At 37.7% G+C, this 24,647-nt stretch overlaps 1 protein-coding gene across 1 annotated transcript in view; it reads left to right on the forward strand.

The window, feature by feature from the left end:
- Window positions 1-5,633, forward strand: part of LOC145981399 (uncharacterized) — a 128,926-nt gene extending 123,293 nt beyond the window's left edge. Inside the window, exon 22 of the mRNA XM_083114637.1 lies at window positions 1,476-5,633. Within this exon, the coding sequence (XP_082970763.1) occupies window positions 1,476-1,746 (271 nt within the window). The 3' untranslated portion in view covers window positions 1,747-5,633. The remainder of the gene's footprint in view (window positions 1-1,475) is intronic.
- The last annotated feature ends 19,014 nt before the right edge of the window (window positions 5,634-24,647 follow it).

Below are 24,647 nucleotides of genomic sequence, written 5' to 3' on the forward strand. Positions count from 1 at the left end.
TATAGTGATTTTTAAATTACGTCTAAATGTTATCTTAAGATTTAATGGCCTAGGTTAGAAACAATGTTCTAAGGTATTTAGAACCAAGGGCGCCCGCAGGGAGGGGCCAGGGGGCGAGTTGCTCCTCCTCCTGAGATTTGTAGATAGAGTTAATGTAATGCGAATGGTAAATTTTAACGATATTTTACAACAAAAAATATTGTTTCTTGTGACTTACAGGTCTTAAGATACAGCAACAATTATTATTATTAATGAAGTAGGGTTACATTTAAGCTTTCAGTCTAATTTATAGCTACATAAGACAGCTTTTTGTCCTAAATGAATTAATATGCTAAGTACACAGTTGTGCAAATATGTATGGATATGCAGAATATGAAAAGTATAATTGATTTTTAAAATATAATGAGTAATAATAATAATTGCAATAATAATATCAGTATTACTACTACTACTAATAATATATGTTTATTTGACTCTCTTGTCCCCTGAGAAAAAAATTCTGCGGAGCCTTTGCTTAGAACTATGAGGCAATAGATTAGTTTGCTGACATATACAAATACGCATACTCAAAAAATACCTACTTCCTGAAATATCACAAATACGCCACTGAGTGGGCTCCCCCCCCCCAAAGATAAAGATACTGTGTGCCTGAATAGGGTGGCATGAGATGAGTTAAAACAGAAGTTGTAAAATAGTAGCTAGGATTGTTAAAGGTTCAGGAATTTAAAATAAATTCAATTCCGGTCCTGGAGTGAAAATCAGCAACTCTAAATGGCTTTTGGACCGTAAATATTTTATTTATCTGTAAAGGATTCGGTCCAGGAACTTTTTTTCAGGATCAATTTAGATATGGTCCATGAACCTTTTGTTACGTACCTTTCACTCTAACCTGGAATTTTTCTCTTCGCTCCTCGTGTCGTGTCAATAGACTTGAGAGATCACAAGCCGTGGAAATCAATACTTACAATTTCACCTTCAGGTAAGGTATATTTTTGAAAATGCACTTAACAGCAATCAAATAAACTTTTAACTACATATTACAATTATTTTCGACATTTTCCGTCACTATTCCCCCTTTTCTATCGTGATTTGAGCTTGCTGACGAATCTCTCAGTTTTCTAAATGTTGCCAGGTCCTGGCACATCAATGTCAGTTTATTTTCTATCTGACACTAGTTGTCTATGACATCATATATATTTGCAAACTTAAAAAACGAACAAACACAATATTTTTAACTACATTACAAAGAATTACAATGTAATGTCCAGGCCATTACACTGTTTTCAATGAAACAATACGCAACTTGTACCGAATTTAAAATGTGCGAGAAAAAATGTTCCGGTTCTACAGCGAAACCCAATAGAACCCAGTATAATTTATGGGTTCCTGAACCTGTAACAATCCTCATAGGAGCTAATTTTATTATTCGCATCCAATGAGAGAAACTTTCATGAAACTGTTCTGTTTCCCCTCAGGAACCCAACCCCCGAGAAGTCCGCCCTGATCCCAACCACATGGAGGCCCTTCACAGAGGCGGACCGGCGATACTTCGGCATCGGGTCGGAGCTCCTGAGGAAGAAGAACCACCGCCAGAGCAGGGTGTCCTTCTGGAAGTCCCTCTCGCTGGACGACTACAGAGCCCTCCGCCCGCCAGCCACCAAGGAAGTCAAGGTAGACGTGGTGCTAGACTCGCTTCTCTACGTCTACAAGTTCTTCCTCAAAAGACTCACCACGTACTCCGATTGAAGCAGCCCAGGCCCGTAAAAAGGTTACGCTTCATGTTTTAATGTGCAATGACGTGTTAACGGTAAAGTGAATGCATCGCTTGAATGTGAAGCCACGTGGACGGAACGACAGTGTTGCAATATGTAGATATTAAACACCGGAACAAGAATAATCTCTAGGTAAGAATGTTTACCATAGCCTGTGTAAAAGGAGATGCAGTAGCCACTAGCGCAGTCAAACGGTTGGGCGAGAACACAAAGTTACAAATCGGATCAAAAAACTCAAAGTGATTTACTAAATGATTGATTTCCTTTATTTTACTTCGCTTTTTGTGCCACTTTTGGCTAATTTGCGAAGATGGGAATGAGTGATGATATGATGAAATTGATTAATGGACACTTACAAAAATCCATGCCCAGGCCAGGATTCGAACCCGCGATGTGATAACCACTCCACCACGTGGGCCGGCAGTGATTTACTAAACTTCATCGAATTACATTGTAGCATGTAAAATTTGTATTATATTTTGTGTTTACATTATAACCTATTGAAACAGAAGAATCTTATTGCTCGTTTCAAACAACATCGGGCAATAGTGTTTATTTCACGTTATGTATAATAAATAGTTATCCGTCAGTATATTCATTTTTATCTCAAGAAATAAAATTTACATGGATTTATTGCTTATAAAGGAAAATGCATCGTACGTACATCAGGAAATGCGCATTCGTGTGTTCAGTTTCTGACATTTTTTCCTATCTGCATATTGCAACACTGGCACATGCAATTCGTTTCAATGGTTAAATTCACATTTTACAATCGTTTCGTCATGACGAGGTAAACAAACTATCTTTCCTGGATTAAGTTCCTCTCACCTGAGCCCTGCTAACAAGTTCAACCGTCTTCGAGCGTTCAAAAGACGTCAATGAATACAGCCTTGAGAAGCATTTCCACAAAGCAATTTGCAGTCTTGTGGCTAACTTCTCTTTAGTTTCTCCAAAGTGAGATAATTGACCTCACAGACTTTCTAAGCATCGGCTGAACAAAAGTTACACCTTGTGATGTGCAACGTAAGCTTGTGTTTTTCCCACGACGCTTACATTTTCAAACAACAAGCTTTTCTGCTTTTTACGAACTTTGTATTTTCTTTAGTTAAAAAAATAAAACAAAATTACATGCCACGAAAATGGGAAAATCTGCACCTACGTTACTATTAGCCGATTCGACAAGGAAACACACATTGCCGAATGGCCTGGTGCATGCTGGCCGTTGGCGATGTAGTCACAAACTCATCTGGGTTCTAACAATCAGTGGTGTCGTAAGAAACCAGAAGTGTCCATGACTGTACAATAATAATAATTATTATTATTATTAGTTCTGAGCCGTTATCGATACCGTTGTAATTCTTGAATATTTTAGGGCAAACATATTGTGTACTCATACACTAATATTGCGAACAACTTTTGACTTTTTCGGTTAAAAGTTGTATCGGCTCAGCACCCTTCTCTGTGTTCGGCGTAATATTTCGCCCTTGGTCACTATAGCTTATTCTGTGTTGGGCGTAATATTAAGCCCGCGAACATCTCTGACTGAAGTAACCTGTGTTGATGGAATAATGCGTTTTTTGTTGGTGAAACATATGTTTTGCTATTGAAGAAACAACGACTTTTTATTTAGTCACGATTTTCAGTGCCAACAAAGAAGAAGAAAAGAAGAAGAAGTTCAGAGGAAAGTAAACTGTGTTTGTGTTATGCTGACAAAGTGCAAACGTGAGTTCGTTTGTGTGCCGCGTTTAGTCAGTTGCTTTATGTACATTTTTTTGGTGTTGCGTTATTTGAACTGTTGTTGATTTCTTTTAGCATTTGAGTTTGTGAGTTTCTAATAGTATCTAATAGTATTGTCAAACAGGATTGCGAAATATTTTTCCCTCATCCCTCATACATATTGAAGATATTGCAATCAAACTTAGCGGATGCATTACGTATAGACTATAGTATATTTCAAGGTAGATTATAATGGGATACCTATATCCAGGGCCGGTCCAGAGGGCCCCAAAATTACCAAAAGGGATTTTTCGGAGGGAAATTTTCCGAATTATCCCCGATTTCCCTTTCCTCATACTTGATGTACACATGTGCGTGGCACCATTTGAAAGCCTGTTCTATTCTGAAGAGAGAGACGTATGAACCATGATACTCGGATGAATTGTGCTGAAGCAGTAGCTATTTAAATATATTACTACGCAAACTCAGAAAAAAATGCACAGAACGGGAAACCATTTTGTCAGAAAATTTCACAGAGAAGGGGTTAACCCTCGCATTACCAAGCGGGGTATTCTGACTACCCTAGGTTGATTTTTCCCTATAATAATTTTATCTGAAGAGCTACATACTTCTGATTTCATGACTTTGTCCTAAAATGATTGATATTGTATTTACACTCGTGACTGACCCATTTTTTTTTTTGTTTTTATAGTTATTATTGACGGGATATATTGGTGGGGTTGTGAGACTACCCGCTTGGTATGAGATGTCTTATCTTCTTATTAGTCAAAAATGAAGGTTTTATGAAATATGTCTCTCATTCATCTTCGTAATTTAATTTTTCCATTGTTGAGTTTTACCATACATCCATTGTTTAGCTCAAATAACATATATTGTACTCTATTGTTTCAGGTTACTATTGTTGAGTTCAATTAGAGCGCGCATACATGGCAACGCTGCACTAGTGTCACCATACGGTGTTTATGTTCAATTTAAATACTTTTAATAATTTCAAAAACTGTATTTCAATACTAAGCATTTTATTCATTGAAAATAACAGAATCTAAAAACAAATATTACACTAAATCACAAAATTGTATTGGAGTAGTCAAAATACCCCTCTTGGTAAAATAAAGGTGTCGAAAAGCTTGGCAACGGGAGGGTTAATCTTGCAAAATGCTTCTTGCTGAATGTTACATAAGTAGTGCAAGTGTCGCCGGGAAGAAAGATCTTTTGACCCAAAGTAAATGGGAATTCTACCTGCCAGGTTCTGTGGTGAATACAACAGCATTGAAAATTTTGGTTTGTCGTTGCTTTTTATTATATATCGTCGTTTTTTGCCACTTTTGGCTAATCACGACGATGAGGATTAGTGATGATATGATGAAACTGATGAAGGTACACACACAAAGAATATCTCTGCCCAGGCAGTGATTCCAACTCGGGACCCATGGTGTATTAGCGCTATGTGCTAACCACTTCGGTACAGTAGTCGGTTGCATTGAAAATGATTATCATTTTAATGTTAAGTATACTTTTTCAAAACACGAATTTTGGGGAAAATAACGCGGAAAAAGAAGAAAAATAACAACGATATTTCACAGATAAAGCTTCAAGAAGTTCAGATCCTTTTCCACGTAGAATAACATCATGGCCGTCTGTTGGCACAGTCCTTAGGTGTGAGAGTGAAGTACAACTTCCGGGTTGGTCTGTTCAGCTGTCCTGCTTCTGTGCACCCTGGCCCACCTCTTACGTGAACCTCCCGTTCTTTGCCCACTTTGACTTCCGTGCTGATGCACGTTCACTCGTTTGGTGACTCACGAACAATCCACAAATTCAGCCGTTCATGCCGGCATGACGTGTCCTTTACCGCAATGCATTCTTAAACCTCCACTCCCAGATGTATACTACCGATCAACACGCCACTTCTCACAAGTCCAGCCTAGTTCCCTGTACTTCTTGACACTAGGTGTTAGGCAGTGACGTGCGGTGACGTCGACACTTGGGGTAGTAATCAGTTGCGTGCCCAAGGGGGTTGATGGGGTCAAACCCCCTTTTAGGGCCAAATATTCCTAATAAATGAACGTCAAAGGCGGGAAAAGATTGCAAATTGAGCAATTACTACTAGCAGAAGTACCTGTAACCCCTTGACTTCTAAGCCAGAAACCCCGGGTTCGAACCTCGACCTGTGAATGGTTGTTATCTATGTGTGTCCCTTCATCAATTTTATCGTATAATCTTCACGATTAGCCAAACATGGCAGAAAATCGAAGTAAAATAAACCAAATCAAACAATCAGTCAATGTTTCGATTTGATTTTTGTTACTTAACGTCGCTTTTTGCCACATTTGGTTAATTGCGAAGATGATATGACAAAATTGATGAAAGGACACACACAAAGAACACATTCCCAGGTCGGTGTTCGAACCCGTTCTGTCGTAGCGCGCTGTGATAACCACTCCCCACGGACGTCTGTCGACAGCAAAGACGGGAGAAAAGCGCCAACCGTCGGATACACTACTAACACGAGAGTGAGAGAGAACATGAGCAAATATTTGTTATTTAGTCATTATATAGGGTGGTGCACGAAAAAGTAGCCCAGGTCAGCAGCATATGCTACTAACTAGGGCTACTTTTACGTGCGCCATCCAGCATATTCCATATTTGAAAAAAGCAAAAGAAATCATAACATTTCCAAGTATTTTGCCTACACATAATACGTTCCCATTTCATAAACAATAATACTATATTTTTACATCTCACATTACACATACATATTATGCAATGTGTAAAAAGTTGTGGTGTAACTACAGAGAACGTAAGTACTGCAGAAACTTCTCCCCTGAGTTCTTCAGAGGATTTATAAAGGAATCGAAGGGAACCAATCTCCTATCTGTTCATATAGCAGATAGACCTGGGTCCCATAAATCACGACCTTTCAACCATTGCAGCGGCTGGCGAGCGGACAAAGGAGATAGAGGCAGAAATCTTCCCTTTCCCTTCTCGCGGCCGTTTCTACCTGAAACTGGTGAGGCGGAGGAAAAGCCAGCTAGAGTAGCCCCTTTCAGCCTTCCCGCTGATCTCACCGAGGGACGAGAAGCGCGTGAAAGAAGATGTGTTGTATATAAACTGTCGCTTCAACAAGACAATAAATATTGTGATTTGACAATAATTAGAGATGTGAGATTGATTGATCTATCACTGGAGGCCTAGCGCGTACTATAACTCTCGCCAGGAAAACAGTTCAGGTCGGATCTTTGCCTTGCCTCCTCCACACCTAGGGTTGCCACACTTCTTCTAAGCTGCTCAGTTGACACTTCGCGCGTTTACGTATGCGGTTGCTTTCGCCGGTTGATATTGTTGCTTATTGGCAACATTGTTGGTGGGTGGCGTGACCTTGACTGGACTATTTTCGTGGCGAGAGCTTTAGCGATTAAAAATCACTCTGGTTGAGCAACTGTTTTATCGGCAATACCGGACAATTCTCGATTTCGTTCATATTTAGCATATTCAATAATTTAGGGCTCCTAATCACGAATCTGCAGTTAATATTTGGCGGTCACGTGCAGAATTTCGAAAAAACGGGGGTCCGTGATCGCAACCGACAATGCACGATTGCTCATTACGGTGCCCCACAAACCATTCACGCATAGCCCCAAAAACCATTCACGAATAGTCCCACAAACCATTCACGGTAAAGTTAGGTTAGGTTAGGTCAGGTTAGGAAAACATAGTTAAAATTTGGGGTCGTAGTAATATCAGGAATGTATATTTCGTTTTTTAAATATTGGAAACAGAAAATCTTCCGGCAAATAATGAGCAATCGTGCATAGTCGGTTGCGATCACGGACCCCCCTTTTTTTCGAAATTCTACACGTGACCGCCAAATATTAACGGAAGATTCGTGATTAGGAGCCCTAAATTATTGAGTATGCGAAATATGAACGAAATCGGGGAATTGTCCGGTATTGTAAAAACGCTCCTTTACGTCATCGGAATCGAAAATTTTGCGTTGGTGTGGAAATGCGCGCAGTGGCATCTTTTAAATCACGGCGATAAAAATACCGAATGCTCCACTTTCAAGGTGAGGCTTAGCGCCAACTAGCGGTTAAAAAGGTGAGTGAGTGATTTTTTAATCAAGGAGATAAAAAGCTGCTCGTGCACATTTATCGAGAGCCCACTAGCGATAAAATAGTTGGGTGATTTGAAGGACATCACGCTAATACTACTAAATGCCTATGTTCCTTATCGCTTTTCTTTTCAAACTCAAATAGTTGTGGAGGAAGCGTTTCATTTGAATAACAGTGCCTTAGGACTAATTGAAACTAAAATATCTGGATAAAGTCCGAGCTGGAATAGTCTTGGTTCTGTCAATGTCCTTCGTACAGGGCAAACGTATGGGCAGAGTCGGATTTGCTAATGAGCATTTACACAAGGATCAGAAGTTTTGGGACAACTTGATCTTGTCCAATTAAACCAAAATAATCCTGTACGGATCAGATGGTGTGACAAGGCTGTGGAGGAAGGCAAATACGCAGGGCAATGTTACCAATACAACGCCTACGGTAATACATGGTGGAGGATCCATTATGATCTGGAAAAGGAGTTGGAAAAACGCAAATCATTAGTGGAATCGTGGACAAACATGTCTGTAATAACATCCTGAAGAATAACCTGAAAAAAGTGCCCAGCAAATGGGGTTGTCACGTGTGTTTACATTTAACTCTTTCGCTGCGGTTGTCGCATTTATGCACAGCACGCCAGGTGCCTTGCTCTGCGGAAGTCGCATTATTGCGACTTCGTACTTCCACTCGCTGCGGGTGTCGCATTTCTGCAGTACGTCGCTTTTAGTAGCCTTCTGACATCTGTTGATAGTATTTGGAACTATTTGAACTTGTAGTTTTGTTTTTATCCGTATGATGTCACTAATTACGCCTCTGTTTAGAATTCTTTGACATACGAGCGTTGAGTTTCTCTGACATGTCAGTTTCAAATGCATGTTCGAATGTAAACAACATGTCAAGTCGTCAACACTTGTCTGATAATGATGTTACTCAACTGTTATTTGCCGACTCAGAATCAGAAGGTGAATTAAGTTGTGACGATAATAGAGACAGTTTTTTATGAGACTTCAAGTGGTGACAGTGATTGTGTAGTGTCTGATGAAGAATTTGTACCTCCGTCCGTAACATGATGGAACAGATGTTGTTTTTTTTTCAAAATTTCAAAATTTTTCAAAATATCATACCACCAGGGTATACGTACAGAATGGTTTGCCAGTGCAAGGAATGACTTTTGTAAGTTCTCTATAACATATTTTGCAATGTAATTGTGTAAAATTATTGTTTCTAAAAAAAATGTTTGTAAAATTGTTGTTTCTAAAACAAATGTTGTTGTTTTTTCAAAATTTCAAAATATCATACCACCAGGGACTACAGAATGGTTTTCAAGTGCAAGGAATGACTTTTGTAAGTTCTCTCTCATATATAATGCAATGTAATTGTGAAAATTATTTGTTTATATAAAAAATATATTTTCAAATTTAATTACGCAGCCAAGGGATATTGTGTGCCAGAGAATTCCGCAGTGAAAGAGTTAAGCAGGATAACGACAGCAAACATACTGTGCAACGTCCCCCGGTTGTACACCAGTCGTCAGAAAGTTAGTCCGCTGCTCCTTGCGTCGGGAACATGAGACTCTTTATCACTCATCAGGGCTGGCTGGGTAGAAAAGAAACACAACACAGTATTCAAAGTTAAACGCAGTTTTATAATCACTTATATTTCCTATCGTATGTGGACTTACAAGCAAGGTACAGATTTGCTTACGTTTATGCCTGAAGAGGAACAATTCTATAGCATATTAAATCACATCACAATCACTAAACACACTTGCATACAGAATTGACGTTGGACAAGACAAACGTAAATACACGAAAGTTTCTGTACTTAATTATTATTTCCGAGTATAGCCAGAATGAAACGAAAATAATTACCAATTACACTATTCGTGCATTCCATTAACCGTTACCACGTTTCTGTTGATTTCTCACCTTCACCTGTTTTCTAACTGAGTCTGTCGTCAGGTGAAAAACATTCAGGCGGGTTCACTTCCTCTGCTGAGATGAGAAAGTGACGTCAACACGAACAGATTATGACGTATTTCTAAACATATACACAGGTTCCAACCACAACTGTATCAATCTAACTATAGTTGTCTGTGACAGCTTGCACATTATTTGAAGTAACAAACATTTTAAAAAATCTTAACTTCTTACAAATATAAAACCTTAAACTCTCAGGTTCGTTACAACTGTTCAACTTAATAGGGACTGGTTGATTTTGAATGTACCAAAGCACTTGAAAACACTATTTCAAAGTTCAGATCTGAATCCAATTCAGCATTTATGAACATTTTTAAAGAAACGTTTCCTTAAACATGAGTGCAAGTCAAAAGAAGATCTGAAGAGGGCCGTTGCTTTGGAGACAGCCCAGACATCTGCAAGACCTTGGTCGCTTCTATGCACAGGAGATGCCAAGCACTTATTAAGGCCAAGGGTTATGCATCTGGCTATTAAACTGTCTCATTTTGTAACATTATTATGTTTGTTTTTCTATTTTCATTGCAACTGTAAGAACAGAAATGTGGCATCAAAGTAGCATGTTTGTGCAAAAAGGTATGTTTTTTCGTTATTAATATAGTTTATGGGGAAACAAACGGTTGTAAATAAATCACCATATGTTATAACTGCATGTAGGGAGAATATATAATGTATTAAGGCTTATTGTAACTTTTACTTTCGTTAACTTCTCACACTTCATCTGTACGAACAACATTCTGAGTAATTGTACACTTCGCAACATCTGATTTGACCGCGCGAAAGAATTCTAAGTCCCGAATTCGTAAACTTAGCAACATTGCACTTCAGCTCCAGATGAGAGTAGCCAACTTTGAGTAGGTTCTTCCACTAGACGAAAAACGCTGCATGTAAGAGGTTTTCAATTTTGCACTTTCCATGAACTTCGAAACTATAAATGAGCCTCCACCTGACATTAAAACGGGGACGCCTTTATTACAACATGCTGTTTAAGAACATGTATTTATGATATATTAATTCTTAATGTGTGTTAACATAGCTTTTGACAGCTGAATGAAAAGAAAGGTATTGCCAAAAATCCTGCCAATCACTGAAAAATCAAGATGAGCAAAAACATTCCCGAGGTATGCATCGCATAAATATTTACAGTGATTTAATATAATCTTATATTACATTATTACAACACTTCGTACTCGGTAAATAACAATAAAAAAGAATTAGGAGTGGGTATGAGATTTGAACCTACCATATTTCGTTCTTGATGAAAAAGTCAAACGAGACGACCGTCTGACCAACTGCTCCAGGAGATGGCTAACGTGAAACTCTGTAAAACAAGTTGATCTCAGTTGAAATAACATTTTGCCGGAGTTCCGAACCATGTTTCGCCACAGATCAGGGAAAAGACGCACTTTGTAGAATCGTCCGGTATTGTGCAATTTATCTTTACTGTAATTTTGCCTAAAATCGAGAGAAATTTGCTTCATTGCATTGAAATGTGCTTTCAATTCTCTCCAGATGGTGGAGAACGAGTTCAGTGTTTCCAACTGCACATAAATTCCCCTATTTTCCATTTCAGAACTAATACTCTTAAAGAAAAATCAACATTTGTATCTCCAATTTACGATTTTTGTTTAACTGTGTATTATATTACTGGTTTAGGGTTTTTACTTCATGGAATGTGAAAGAAAGAAATTCACAAGAGAGTTTCCGTTTAGAAAGAAAAGCTGCTGCTGAGTTGGGTACTATTTGTGGACTCTGAAGCGCTATGTTGCCAAATTTACGAATTCACGACTTGGATTTTTTTTCAGGGCGGTCAAATAAGATGTTGCGAAGAGTAAATGCATATATTTTTTTCCACAAAGTTTCAGGTGCTCACGTGACACTTCTGCCTGCCTTGAGACTGAAATATAAAACGAAAGTGTTAAAAATATAATTTTATATTGTCATGCTACAGGAGAAATACAGGAAGAGGAAAGGAGGGAGAATGAAAAGAGACGGAAATAAACATATATGAGTGGTAGAAGGAGATAGAACATGATGGAGAGGAGAAAATAAAGGACAGAGAAACAGAGAGAGAACCGTGATGGACATAAGGAGAGGAAGCAAGATCGAAAGTGAAAAAGAGAAATACGAACAAGGAGAGAAATGAATAGAGAGAAAAAGAGAAAGAAGATCAAAAAATAAAAGAAACAGAGTTAGAAAGTAGAGTGAAATAGGAGAGAAAAAGAGGAAGAAGGTCAAAAGGAAAAGCCGGACAGTATGGCCGAGTGGTTAGCACATCGAGCTGCGGCGCCAAGGGTCCCGGGTTCGAATCCCGCTCGGGCTTGGTTGTTTGTGAATGTCCATTCATCATTTCATCACTCATCTCCATCTTCGAAAATTAGCCAAGAGGCACAAAACGCGAAGTAAAATAAAATAAATCCATCCATCCATCCATCCGTCAAAAGGAAAAGAAACAGAGTTAGAAAGAGAGAGTGAAATAGGAGTGAAAAAGAGAAAGAAGGTCAAAAAATAAAAGAAACAGAGTTAGAAAGAGAGAGTGAAATAGGAGAGAAAGAAGGTCAAAAAATAAAAGAAACAGAGTTAGAAAGAGAGAGTGAAATAGAGAAAAAGAGAAAGAAGGTCAAAATGTAAGAAACAGAGTTAGAAAGAGAGAGTGAAATAGAAGAGAAAGAAGGTCAAAAAATAAAAGAAACAGAGTTAGAAAGAGAGAGTGGAATAGGAGAGAAAAAGAGAAAGAAGGTCAAAATGTAAGAAACAGAGTTAGAAAGAGAGAGTGAAATAGGAGAGAAAAAGAGAAAGAAGGTCAAAAAATAAAAGAAACAGAGTTACAAAGAGAGAGTGGAATAGGAGAGAAAAAGAGAAAGAAGGTCAAAATGTAAGAAACAGAGTTAGAAAGAGAGAGTGAAATAGGAGAGAAAAAGAGAAAGAAGGTCAAAAAATAAAAGAAACAGAGTTAGAAAGAGAGAGTGGAATAGGAGAGAAAAAGAGAAAGAAGGTCAAAATGTAAGAAACAGAGTTAGAAAGAGAGAGTGAAATAGGAGAGAAAAAGAGAAAGAAGGTCAAAAATAAAAGAAACAGAGTTAGAAAGAGAGAGTGGAATAGGAGAGAAATAGAGAAAGAAGGTCAAAATGTAAGAAACAGAGTTAGAAAGAGAGAGTGAAATAGGAGGGAAAAAGAGAAAGAAGGTCAAAAAATAAAAGAAACAGAGTTAGAAAGAGAGAGTGAAATAGGAGAGAAAGAAGGTCAAAAAATAAAAGAAACAGAGTTAGAAAGAGAGAGTGAAATAGAGAAAAAGAGAAAGAAGGTCAAAATGTAAGAAACAGAGTTAGAAAGAGAGAGTGAAATAGAAGAGAAAGAAGGTCAAAAAATAAAAGAAACAGAGTTAGAAAGAGAGAGTGGAATAGGAGAGAAAAAGAGAAAGAAGGTCAAAATGTAAGAAACAGAGTTAGAAAGAGAGAGTGAAATAGGAGAGAAAAAGAGAAAGAAGGTCAAAAAATAAAAGAAACAGAGTTACAAAGAGAGAGTGGAATAGGAGAGAAAAAGAGAAAGAAGGTCAAAATGTAAGAAACAGAGTTAGAAAGAGAGAGTGAAATAGGAGAGAAAAAGAGAAAGAAGGTCAAAAAATAAAAGAAACAGAGTTAGAAAGAGAGAGTGGAATAGGAGAGAAAAAGAGAAAGAAGGTCAAAATGTAAGAAACAGAGTTAGAAAGAGAGAGTGAAATAGGAGAGAAAAAGAGAAAGAAGGTCAAAAATAAAAGAAACAGAGTTAGAAAGAGAGAGTGGAATAGGAGAGAAATAGAGAAAGAAGGTCAAAATGTAAGAAACAGAGTTAGAAAGAGAGAGTGAAATAGGAGGGAAAAAGAGAAAGAAGGTCAAAAAATAAAAGAAACAGAGTTAGAAAGAGAGAGTGAAATAGAGAAAATGAGAAAGAAGGTCAAAATGTAAGAAACAGAGTTAGAAAGAGAGAGTGAAATAGGAGAGAAAAAGAGAAAGAATGTCAAAAAATAAAAGAAACAGAGTTAGAAAGAGAGAGTGAAATAGGAGAGAAAGAAGGTCAAAAAATAAAAGAAACAGAGTTAGAAAGAGAGAGTGAAATAGAGAAAAAGAGAAAGAAGGTCAAAAAATAAAAGAAACAGAGTTAGAAAGAGAGAGTGGAATAGGAGAGAAATAGAGAAAGAAGGTCAAAATGTAAGAAACAGAGTTAGAAAGAGAGAGTGAAATAGGAGAGAAAAAGAGAAAGAAGGTCAAAAAATAAAAGAAACAGAGTTAGAAAGAGAGAGTGAAATAGAGAAAAAGAGAAAGAAGGTCAAAATGTAAGAAACAGAGTTAGAAAGAGAGAGTGAAATAGGAGAGAAAAAGAGAAAGAATATCAAAAAATAAAAGAAACAGAGTTAGAAAGAGAGAGTGAAATAGGAGAGAAAGAAGGTCAAAAAATGTAAGAAACAGAGTTAGAAAGAGAGAGTGAAATAGGAGAGAAAAAGAGAAAGAAGGTCAAAAAATAAAGAAACAGAGTTACAAAGAGAGAGTGGAATAATAGAGAAAAAGAGAAAGAAGGTGAAAAAATAAAAGAAACAGAGTTAGAAAGAGAGAGTGAAATAGAGAAAAAGAGAAAGAAGGTCAAAATGTAAGAAACAGAGTTAGAAAGAGAGTGAAATAGGAGAGAAAAAGAGAAAGAAGGTCAAAAATAAAAGAAACAGAGTTAGAAAGAGAGAGTGGAATACGAGAGAAATAGAGAAAGAAGGTCAAAATGTAAGAAACAGAGTTAGAAAAAGAGAGTGAAATAGGAGAGAAAAAGAGAAAGAAGGTCAAAAAATAAAAGAAACAGAGTTAGAAAGAGAGAGTGAAATAGAGAAGAAGAGAAAGAAGGTCAAAATGTAAGAAACAGAGTTAGAAAGAGAGAGTGAAATAGGAGAGAAAAAGAGAAAGAAGGTCAAAAATAAAAGAAACAGAGTTAGAAAAAGAGAGTGGAATAGGAGAGAAATAGAGAAAGAAGGTCAAAATGTAAGAAACAGAGTTAGAAAAAGAGAGTGAAATAGGAGAGAAAAAGAGAAAGAAGGTCGAAAAATAAAAGAAACAGAGTTAGAAAGAGAGAGTGAAATAGGAGAGAAAAAGAGAAAGAAGGTCGAAAAATAAAAAAAAACAGAGAAAGAGAGAGTGAAATAGGAGAGAAAAAGAGAAAGAAGGTCAAAATGTAAGAAACAGAGTTAGAAAGAGAGAGTGAAATAGGAAAGATAAAGAGAAAGAAGGTCAAAAAATAAAAGAAACAGAGTTACAAAGAGAGAGTGGAATAATAGTGAAAATGAGAAAGAAGGTCAAAAAATAAAAGAAACAGAGTTAGAAAGAGAGAGTGAAATAGAGAAAAAGAGAAAGAAGGTCAAAATGTAAGAAACAGAGTTAGAAAGAGAGAGTGAAATAGGAGAGAAAAAGAGAAAGAAGGTCAAAAATAAAAGAAACAGAGTTAGAAAGAGAGAGTGGAATAGGAGAGAAATAGAGAAAGAAGGTCAAAATGTAAGAAACAGAGTTAGAAAAAGAGAGTGAAATAGGAGAGAAAAAGAGAAAGAAGGTCAAAAAATAAAAGAAACAGAGTTAGAAAGAGAGAGTGAAATAGGAGAGAAAAAGAGAAAGAAGGTCAAAAAATAAAAGAAACAGAGTTACAAAGAGAGAGTGGAATAGGAGAGAGAAAGAGAAAGAAGATCAAAAATAAAAGAAACAGAGTTAGAAAGAGAGTGAAATAGGAGAGAAAAAGGTTCAGAAACAGGTGAAGAGGGAGAGGATGAAAGGAAGAAAAGGACTGATAAGGAAAGGAGAAAAGAAAGGTAAAAAGCGAGAGAGAGAGAGGATGTAGAAATAATCTTGCCAGCCATGACCTGCGAACCGGAGTCCACCTGAAAATATTCCGCCAATGAGTACGCAGTGTGATTATCACGAAATACAATACCAGGTCCAATACAATAAATTCGAATATACTCTATAGGGCGGGAAAATCTTCGATACAGCAGAATTTCTTAGTTTTCATTCCTCTCCCATAAGATCTTTGCACAAGAAAAATCAAGCTGATGCACTGTGTTGTACATCATTGTATATTTTTGTAAGTGTTTTGTTTATAAACAGTAGAGTTGTCGAGTTCCAGCTGTGTAAGGAAAGAGGCGTCGGCGTAGAATTGTCTTCGGATGGGCTCAACGGTTGGTTCTAAGATTCTCCTTTCCTTATAGATCTCATGTCTCTATTCCATCCTGTGTTTATCTACCTCTCTCTCTTTCACTTCACCTATTTCTAGTGCTTTCTTCCTAACTTGCCTGCTCTGTTTCTTTCATTCTCACCTCTCTTTCTGTCTTTGGCTTCTTAGTTCCTTTATATTTTTCTTTCATTTCGCCTCTGTTTCTTTCATTCTCACCTCTCTTTCTCTCTTTCGTTTCTTGGTTTATTTATATTTTCTTTCTTTTCGCCTCTGTTTCTTTCATTCTCACTTCTCTTTCTCTTTCGTTTCTTGGTTTCTTTATATTTTTCTTTCTTCTCGCCTCTGTTTCTTTCATTCTCACCTCTCTTTCTCTCTTTCGTTTCTTGGTTTCTTTATACTTTTCTTTCTTTTCGCCTCTGTTTCTTTCATTCTCACACCTCTTTCTCTCTTTCGTTTCTAGGTTTCTTTATATTTTTCTTTCTTTTCGCCTCTGTTTCTTTCATTCTCACACCTCTTTCTCTCTTTCGTTTCTTGGTTTCTTTATATTTTTCTTTCTTTTCGCCTCTGTTTCGTTCTTTCTCACCTCTCTTTCTGTCTTTCGTTTATTGGTTTCTTTATATTTTTCTTTCTTTTCGCCTCTGTTTCGTTCTTTCTCACCTCTCTTTCTGTCTTTCGTTTATTGGTTTCTTTATATTTTTCTTTCTTTTTGCCTGTTTCTTTCATTCTCACCTCTCTTTCTCTCTTTCGTTTCTTGGCTTCTTTATATTTTTCTTTCTTTTCGCCTCTGTTTCGTTCTTTCTCACCTCTCTTTCTGTCTTTCGTTTATTGGTTTCTTTATATTTTTCTTTCTTTTTGCCTGTTTCTTTCATTCTCACACCTCTTTCTCTCTTTCGTTTCTTGGCTTCTTTATATTTTCTTTCTTTTCGCCTCTGTTTCTTTCTTTCTCACCTCTCTTTCTGTCTTTCGTTTATTGGTTTCTTTATAGTTTTCTTTCTTTTCGCCTCTGTTTCTTTCATTCTCACCTCTCTTTCTCTCTTTCGTTTCTTGGTTTCTTTATATTTTTCTTTCTTTTCGCCTCTGTTTTTTCATTCTCACCTCTCTTTCTGTCTTTCGTTTATTGGTTTCTTTATATTTTTCTTTCTTTTCGCCTCTGTTTCGTTCTTTCTCACCTCTCTTTCTCTCTTTCGTTTATTGGTTTCTTTATATTTTTCTTTCTTTTTGCCTGTTTCTTTCATTCTCACCTCTCTTTCTCTCTTTCGTTTCTTGGCTTCTTTATATTTTTCTTTCTTTTCGCCTCTGTTTCGTTCTTTCTCACCTCTCTTTCTGTCTTTCGTTTATTGGTTTCTTTATATTTTTCTTTCTTTTTGCCTGTTTCTTTCATTCTCACACCTCTTTCTCTCTTTCGTTTCTTGGCTTCTTTATATTTTCTTTCTTTTCGCCTCTGTTTCTTTCTTTCTCACCTCTCTTTCTGTCTTTCGTTTATTGGTTTCTTTATAGTTTTCTTTCTTTTCGCCTCTGTTTCTTTCATTCTCACCTCTCTTTCTCTCTTTCGTTTCTTGGTTTCTTTATATTTTTCTTTCTTTTCGCCTCTGTTTTTTTCATTCTCACCTCTCTTTCTGTCTTTCGTTTATTGGTTTCTTTATTGTTTTCTTTCTTTTCGCCTCTGTTTCGTTCTTTCTCACCTCTCTTTCTGTCTTTCGTTTATTGGTTTCTTTATATTTTTCTTTCTTTTTGCCTGTTTCTTTCATTCTCACCTCTCTTTCTCTCTTTCGTTTCTTGGCTTCTTTATAGTTTCTTTCTTTTCGCCTCTGTTTCTTTCTTTCTCACCTCTCTTTCTGTCTTTCGTTTATTGGTTTCTTTATAGTTTTCTTTCTTTTCGCCTCTGTTTCTTTCATTCTCACCTCTCTTTCTCTCTTTCGTTTCTTGGTTTCTTTATATTTTTCTTTCTTTTCGCCTCTGTTTTTTTCATTCTCACCTCTCTTTCTGTCTTTCGTTTATTGGTTTCTTTATATTTTTCTTTCTTTTCGCCTCTGTTTCGTTCTTTCTCACCTCTCTTTCTCTCTTTCGTTTATTGGTTTCTTTATATTTTTCTTTCTTTTTGCCTGTTTCTTTCATTCTCACCTCTCTTTCTCTCTTTCGTTTCTTGGCTTCTTTATATTTTTCTTTCTTTTCGCCTCTGTTTCTTTCTTTCTCACTTCTCTTATTGTCTTTCGTTTCTTGGTTTCTTTATATTTTTCTTTATTTTCGCCTCTGTTTCTTTCATTCACACCTCTCTTTCTGTCTTTCGTTTCTTGGTTTCTTTATATTATATATCCTCTTTCTATACATTCTCTCTCTCTTATTTCCTATCTTTCTTCAACCGTTTCTTGATTCCTTTATTTCTTTCTTCTATGTTTATTTCTCTCGTCTTCTCTCTATCACATTGTCGCTCTCGTTCTTTTTATCTTTACGAGTGTGTATGCTCAACTGTAAATGATTCCGAATATTTCTTGTGAGTATGCAGAAGGATGAGCTAATACTTACTACTTGGCTACAGAACACCCTTACCACCCAGTGACAACCCACCTACATAAGAAATGGCAGTTGTTAGCAAGGTAGGATTATAAAACAAATTCTGTATGGTTTATCTGATGTTTTGTTTACCAAGCCCATTTTGCCAGGTAAGCTCCTTGCTACCGGGCCAATTTTAAGCAAAATGCAGAGTTTCATTTAGATGACTGTAGATCTGAGGCTAATTGCCCTAGACAGACGACTGAAGTACCGTTACACGCGGAATGGACCATACATTCGGACTACATACAATTTATGTACAGTGTCTCTCAAAAGTTTTAGGACAACGACATTTTAAACTAGGCAACCCAATTTACATAAGGCGTTGGTGGGTTGCATGTAGAGTTAGGCTCAATTTCAGGGTTGCCACATGCACATTAGGTATTTATAAAATACGCGAAAGAAAGATATCCAAATATTATTGCATACAACTAGAAAAAAATCAGTATTACATTTGTTGCAACACTCTCAGAAAGAAACAACGTCGATTTTCTAGTATTTCATTGTTGATGAGTCTACACAAAGGAAAAGTGGAGAGAGGAAACGAAAGGGAACAGAGGAGAGGAGAAAAGAGAAAGCAATAGGAGAAGAGGAAAAGTGAAGAAGGGAAGAAAAAAGGACGGAGGAAGTGGATAGGAGAAGTAATAAGGAGAAAGGAAAAATATGCGAGGAGAGATGAGGAAAATGGAGCAAAGAGGAGAGAAGAGAGGAAGGAAAGCGAGGTGATAGAAGAGGAGGAAAGGAGTTTGGAGAGGAGAGGAGGAGACGAGAAGAGGGGAGTGGAGAGTAGAGTAAAAGAGAGAAAGAGAGAAGAACGAAAAGATGAGGAGAACAGTGCCGTGGAGTCGGAAATATAACACAGGAGAGGAGATAAGAGGAGTGGAGAAGAGTGGGATGGAGACAAGAGGCGAGAAAAGTAGGGAAGGCGGTATGAGATAAAAATAGAGGAGAAGAACGGGAGAGAAGAAGGAGAAGGAGAAGTTAAGAACAGAAGGGACTGGAGACGAGAGGAGAGAAGGGGTAGTTGCAGAAAATACGTCTCGGCGTCAAGAACTGATGCATTGATAAAATTATCGACATGAAACATTCATTAACATTTTATAATGTATTGGAGAATGTATTAGATCGGTGCGAAATTCCTTTTGGCCGAGTTCAGAGCAAGATAAAATTTTCCACGTAAGATCTTTGATTTTACCTGCGATTATACCACTAAAAACATGAATGTAATTTTCATATTTATAAGAATTATCCAATTTTTCTCCTCTTCTCGGTTCGTTGAAATTGAGATTTTGTTATTTAACATTTCCCCTCCCCCCATCGTTAATTCCAAACTGAATCTTTCCGTTTCATACGGCGTGGACATGAACGCAATGGGATATGTCTAAAACGTACGAAAAGTTTCTGCCGCCGGAGGGGTTTGAACCTACGACCATCAAATTATCAATCCTTAACGGTAACCACTACCCCACAAGCTTTCGCTCCTGAACACAGCTAGAAGGAGCTGACCAATGTGAAATGCACATGCAACCCCCTTCCTACATGTCATGTGCAAAGAATACTTGTTTGTAACAAAGAAAACGAAGGCAATACGACTCGGCGAAAACATTTAATGGAGAATTGCACATGATGGTAACTTTTCAGTAGATGTTTGTGAAGGTATCTTTGCATTGAACTCGAGTGGAAAAAGGGGTAATATTAGTGTGTCCTGAATTGCCACAAATATAAATGGTTATTTCATTAATATTTGTCAATGTCCTTGAAGCAGAACACAATTATCGTTAGAGTATCATAAGTCAAGATCTGATATGTGAAAATATCCCTTTGATCGTGTGTCAATTCATTTATTTGTTTATTTTTTTTTTAGTAAATTCCAGTTTTAGAACAATCTAGCCACTATACACTATTATTACAAACAATGTTGCCATGCTCTTGTTTAATAGAAGGAGAAATATTTTTAAAAAGAAAAAGAAAGAACACCTCGTATGGAGGATCGAACCTAGGAAGGCTTACAATGCTCTCAAGAACTCTAACCAATACACTACTTTCTTAATTATTCTGTCGCCTCAATATTGTAAACGTTATCCTGAAAAAAAAAAAAAAAAGTTCAATACTCTCATATTGCTCTGTACTTGTATAATTACTTTATACACATGGATTTGAAATCTTACTCTGAATTTCTTTCTTCGTATTAGTATATCTAAGGTTGTGAATATATTTTATTTGTAATTTTATAACGGTTACATGAACATCTACGAAATAGTTCCTTATAACTTGGTATCTGTAAAGAGATACATTCAAGTTTTCAAATGATTTTAGACCACTAGATTTTGGCAAGGGATTATGTGTGATCCGTGTCCAGTCATCAATGGTGAAACAAACGTTTGAAAACTCTATGGAATTTTCATTCTGAGATAAGTTGCCTTACTTGCTACATGTATGCGAACTCACTCTGTCCCACTTATCTCTGGAGCAGGTGAACGAAACAAATATCTGAGCAGCGATGAACACGTGAAAGGAACGGAATTGCGTGGAGGGAGGAGATCCACTGCAGTTACCAGCCTTTCCAGCAGCGTGTACTGCCTCGCTCTGTCCACTCGATCCCCCTTCCCCTCTTTCCCCTTTTCTTCCGTTATGCGCGGCTTTGCTCCAGACATGCTGGGACAGGGCACAGTTAATTGTTTTCGCAAGAAGTATCTATGTGTGCCACACATTTAATTCTTTCTCACATGAAAAAAGAAATGTTGTCAATTTGCATTCAGGGGGTAGTTTCACAGTTACAAACTATTTTAGCCTTGATAAGAAGTTTAGTGTAAATAGTAATTTCTCCTTCTCCTTCTTCTCTCCCGTCCTTCTCCTCTATTTTTATCTCATACCGCCTTCCCTACTTTTCTCGCCTCTTGTCTCCATCCTACTCTTCTCCACTCCTCTTATCTCCTCTCCTGTCTTATATTTCCGACTCCACGGCACTGTTCTCCTCATCTTTTCGTTCTTCTCTCTTTCTCTCTTTTACTCTACTCTCCACTCCCCTCTTCTCGTCTCCTCCTCTCCTCTCCAAACTCCTTTCCTCCTCTTCTATCACCTCGCTTTCCTTCCTCTCTTCTCTCCTCTTTGCTCCATTTTCCTCATCTCTCCTCGCATATTTTTCCTTTCTCCTTATTACTTCTCCTATCCACTTCCTCCGTCCTTTTTTTCTTCCCTTCTTTACTTTTCCTCTTCTACTATTGCTTTCTCTTTTCTCCTCTCCTCTGTTCCCTTTCGTTTCCTCTCTCCACTTTTCCTTTGTGTAGACTCATCAACAATGAAATACTAGAAAATCGACGTTGTTTCTTTCTGAGAGTGTTGCAACAAATGTAGTACTGATTTTTTTCTAGTTGTATGCAATAATATTTGGATATCTTTCTTTCGCGTATTTTATAAATACCTAATGTGCATGTGGCAACCCTGAAATTGAGCCTAACTCTACATGCAACCCACCAACGCCTTGTGTAAATTGGGTTGCCTAGTTTAAAATGTCGTTGTCCTAAAACTTTTGAGAGACACTGTACATTGAGTGTATACATGGATGGGGGGGGAGGGGAGGAACCGGAAACTTTCAAAATCTCAGAAAAAATGCCCCTCCGCCCCTGGACAACAAAGTACAGGACATTGTCAAAATACACATGGAAATGATCGCAGGCACGTTTGGAACAAGAAAAAAATTGCACTATTATCATATGAGCAATAGAACACGACTTGTAGCCTCCCCAAACGACATGTCTGTGCGCCACTGACTCAAGCCTCGGATTGCCGAGTTACCTTGAAACGCCTGTATATTGGAGGCTAATTACCCTAGAAGGATGAATCAAATACCGTTATACGCGGAATAAACCATAGATTCGACTTACATACAATTTATGCACATTGAGCGTAAACATGGATGGGGGGAGGGGAGAAACCGGAAAATTCCAAAATTTCTGAAGAAAAATGCCCCCTCCGCTCCTGGACAACAAAGTACAGGACATTGTCATAATACACATAGAAATGATCGCAGGCATATTTGGAACAAGAAAATAATTGCATTATTATCATACGAGTAATAGAACACAACTTGTACCCCCCAAAAGACATGTCAAAGGAAGCCGCCATTTTCCCGGCATTTTCCTCTCCTTTTTATGGGGGAAAGAGTCTTTACGGTGCAGTATATGTGTTAACAATAATATAAAAGAATAAAATCACAATTCCAGCGAAAAATAGCGACATTATGACGTAAACACTACTACTTTGTCGAGCTGTCTATACATAGATAGCTGGTAAACAAGGGGTATACTTAGAGGTATCTATTTATAGATAGCTAGTAAACAAAAGGTTAATGGTTGTTGTAGCCATTCTTCCTATCTACTAAACTATACGGCGTACGGTTTTAGAAGCGATATCGGGCGAAGCCAAGCAGAGCGTGTCAGTCTCCAGCTCTCTACCAGCCAATGGCAGGAGTTCAACGTTGTACAGTTAGAAAATGCGGCGCGCAAGTTAAACGCCGTGTCCTGTATTTTTCATGCGCGCAAGAAGTTTTCATAAAACTCGCCACTTTAAGGTTCATCATTAGATGGGGCAAAACATTTTGAACCTGACTGTCCAAGTCCCATAAATTTCCTCAACCGGAGTTATTGTTTCTAGAAGAAACACTGGGAAACAACACGTCTCAACACACGCACAGAATTACCATTTCATTCTTTCATTTTCCTTCAGTTTCCTTTTTCGTTGCCACCGCTTTGACACAGCTGAGTTGTTGCGTCTTGAAAACAATGGGGGTTAAATTCGTCTCAACATACACAATGACCCTTCATTGTCTTTGGCGTTCTCCAACGTTTCGAGTCTGAGTTCTTATATGCTGCAGTGATATATTATAATCATAGGCGCCGACTCCATGGGGCTTGGGAGGGGGGGGGCTCGAGCCCCCCCCCCCAATGTTAACGATGTGGGGGCAGAGCCCCCCAAATAATTTTGTTTAATAGGATCTAATGTATTATGTTGCTTCTCTTGTAAAGTTTACTCTGAATACTTTAACTTAACTTTAAATACACATTTGAAATGTTCTAGACTAGACCGTCACCTTTGGGGGGGGGGGGCTACAAATGGCTCTCACATGGTATTCAGAACGAGATGATTGATATATTAGGGAGATCTTTTTTGCGCCCGTGGTAGTAGTCGGGAATATTTTGCTATTATGGTTGACGAAACTTGTGACATATCCATCCCTGGACAATTAATATTCTGCATTCGAATTTTGAATACAAATGTTGATATTTTTGAGGAATTCATGGGCTTTTATGAGATTCCGAACACTGAGGCCGAAACTTAAAAAAGGGAGAGAAAGAATAATTCATTAATTTATTTCAGTGATCAGAGCCCCCTCAATAATTTTGACAAGTCGACGCCCCTGATTATAATCCTATGTAGAAATATTCACTTTATTATTTCATTGTACTCATATGTACTGTGTATGCATTACAAAAAAAATAGTTGAATATTGGAAACAGCGACTTTACTGCCTTTTTCTTCCGCTACCAGTTAGTTTGGCAAAAGCGCAATAGCACTTTCTGCGTATTGGCTGAACTCATGTTCCTTCTAAAAGCGTACACCGTATAGGTTAAACGCTGTTGATTGATTGATTTATTTGGTGTTTAAGTCCACTTAAAGCACAGTAAGGCTAATCGGGACTGGACCTACAGTTTTAAGCGGGATCCGAACCACTATGTACCTCCACCGGGTATCGAACCGGGAACCTTTGATTACAAGGCGACGAGGATACCACTGCGCCATCGGGGAGGCCCTGCTAAATGTTTTTGTCAGTCATTCTACACTCATGAAGTGGTTCGCGCTGTTCTCACGATGCTGGGTTTGAGCTTCCTACGGAGGAATACTCATTGGAAATGCAAGAACTCTAACCATTCTGCTACGTATGTGAATCCTGTTCATACTATCTTCATCTGAATTCGTTTGATTTATACACTGTTTTCCACAAGTCAACCATGTTCTGTGAGGGATTGTAAGTGCATCATTCAGCAACACAATCATCATTCCTGGTAAGTCTTGAACCTTTCCTGGCAACGAATGATGAAAACATTCTATCGGGCTATTGACCAGGTGAGATGTGGAAAAGATACCAAGCTTTTGAGAGCTAAAGTCACTCTCATCTTCACTTCTACCCAGAAGATGAGAGTGACGTTAGCTCTCGAAAGCTTGGAATCTTTTCCACAACTCACCTGGTCGATTGCCCGAGATAATATTTTCATAATTCCTGGTACTTTAGCGTCAGAAGAATGCAGTGGCATTGCCAGAGATTTCGATTTGGG

Source organism: Lepisma saccharinum, chromosome 29 (genome assembly GCF_977018435.1).
Source record: "Lepisma saccharinum chromosome 29, izLepSacc3.1, whole genome shotgun sequence".
NCBI classification, from domain to species: domain Eukaryota; kingdom Metazoa; phylum Arthropoda; class Insecta; order Zygentoma; family Lepismatidae; genus Lepisma; species Lepisma saccharinum.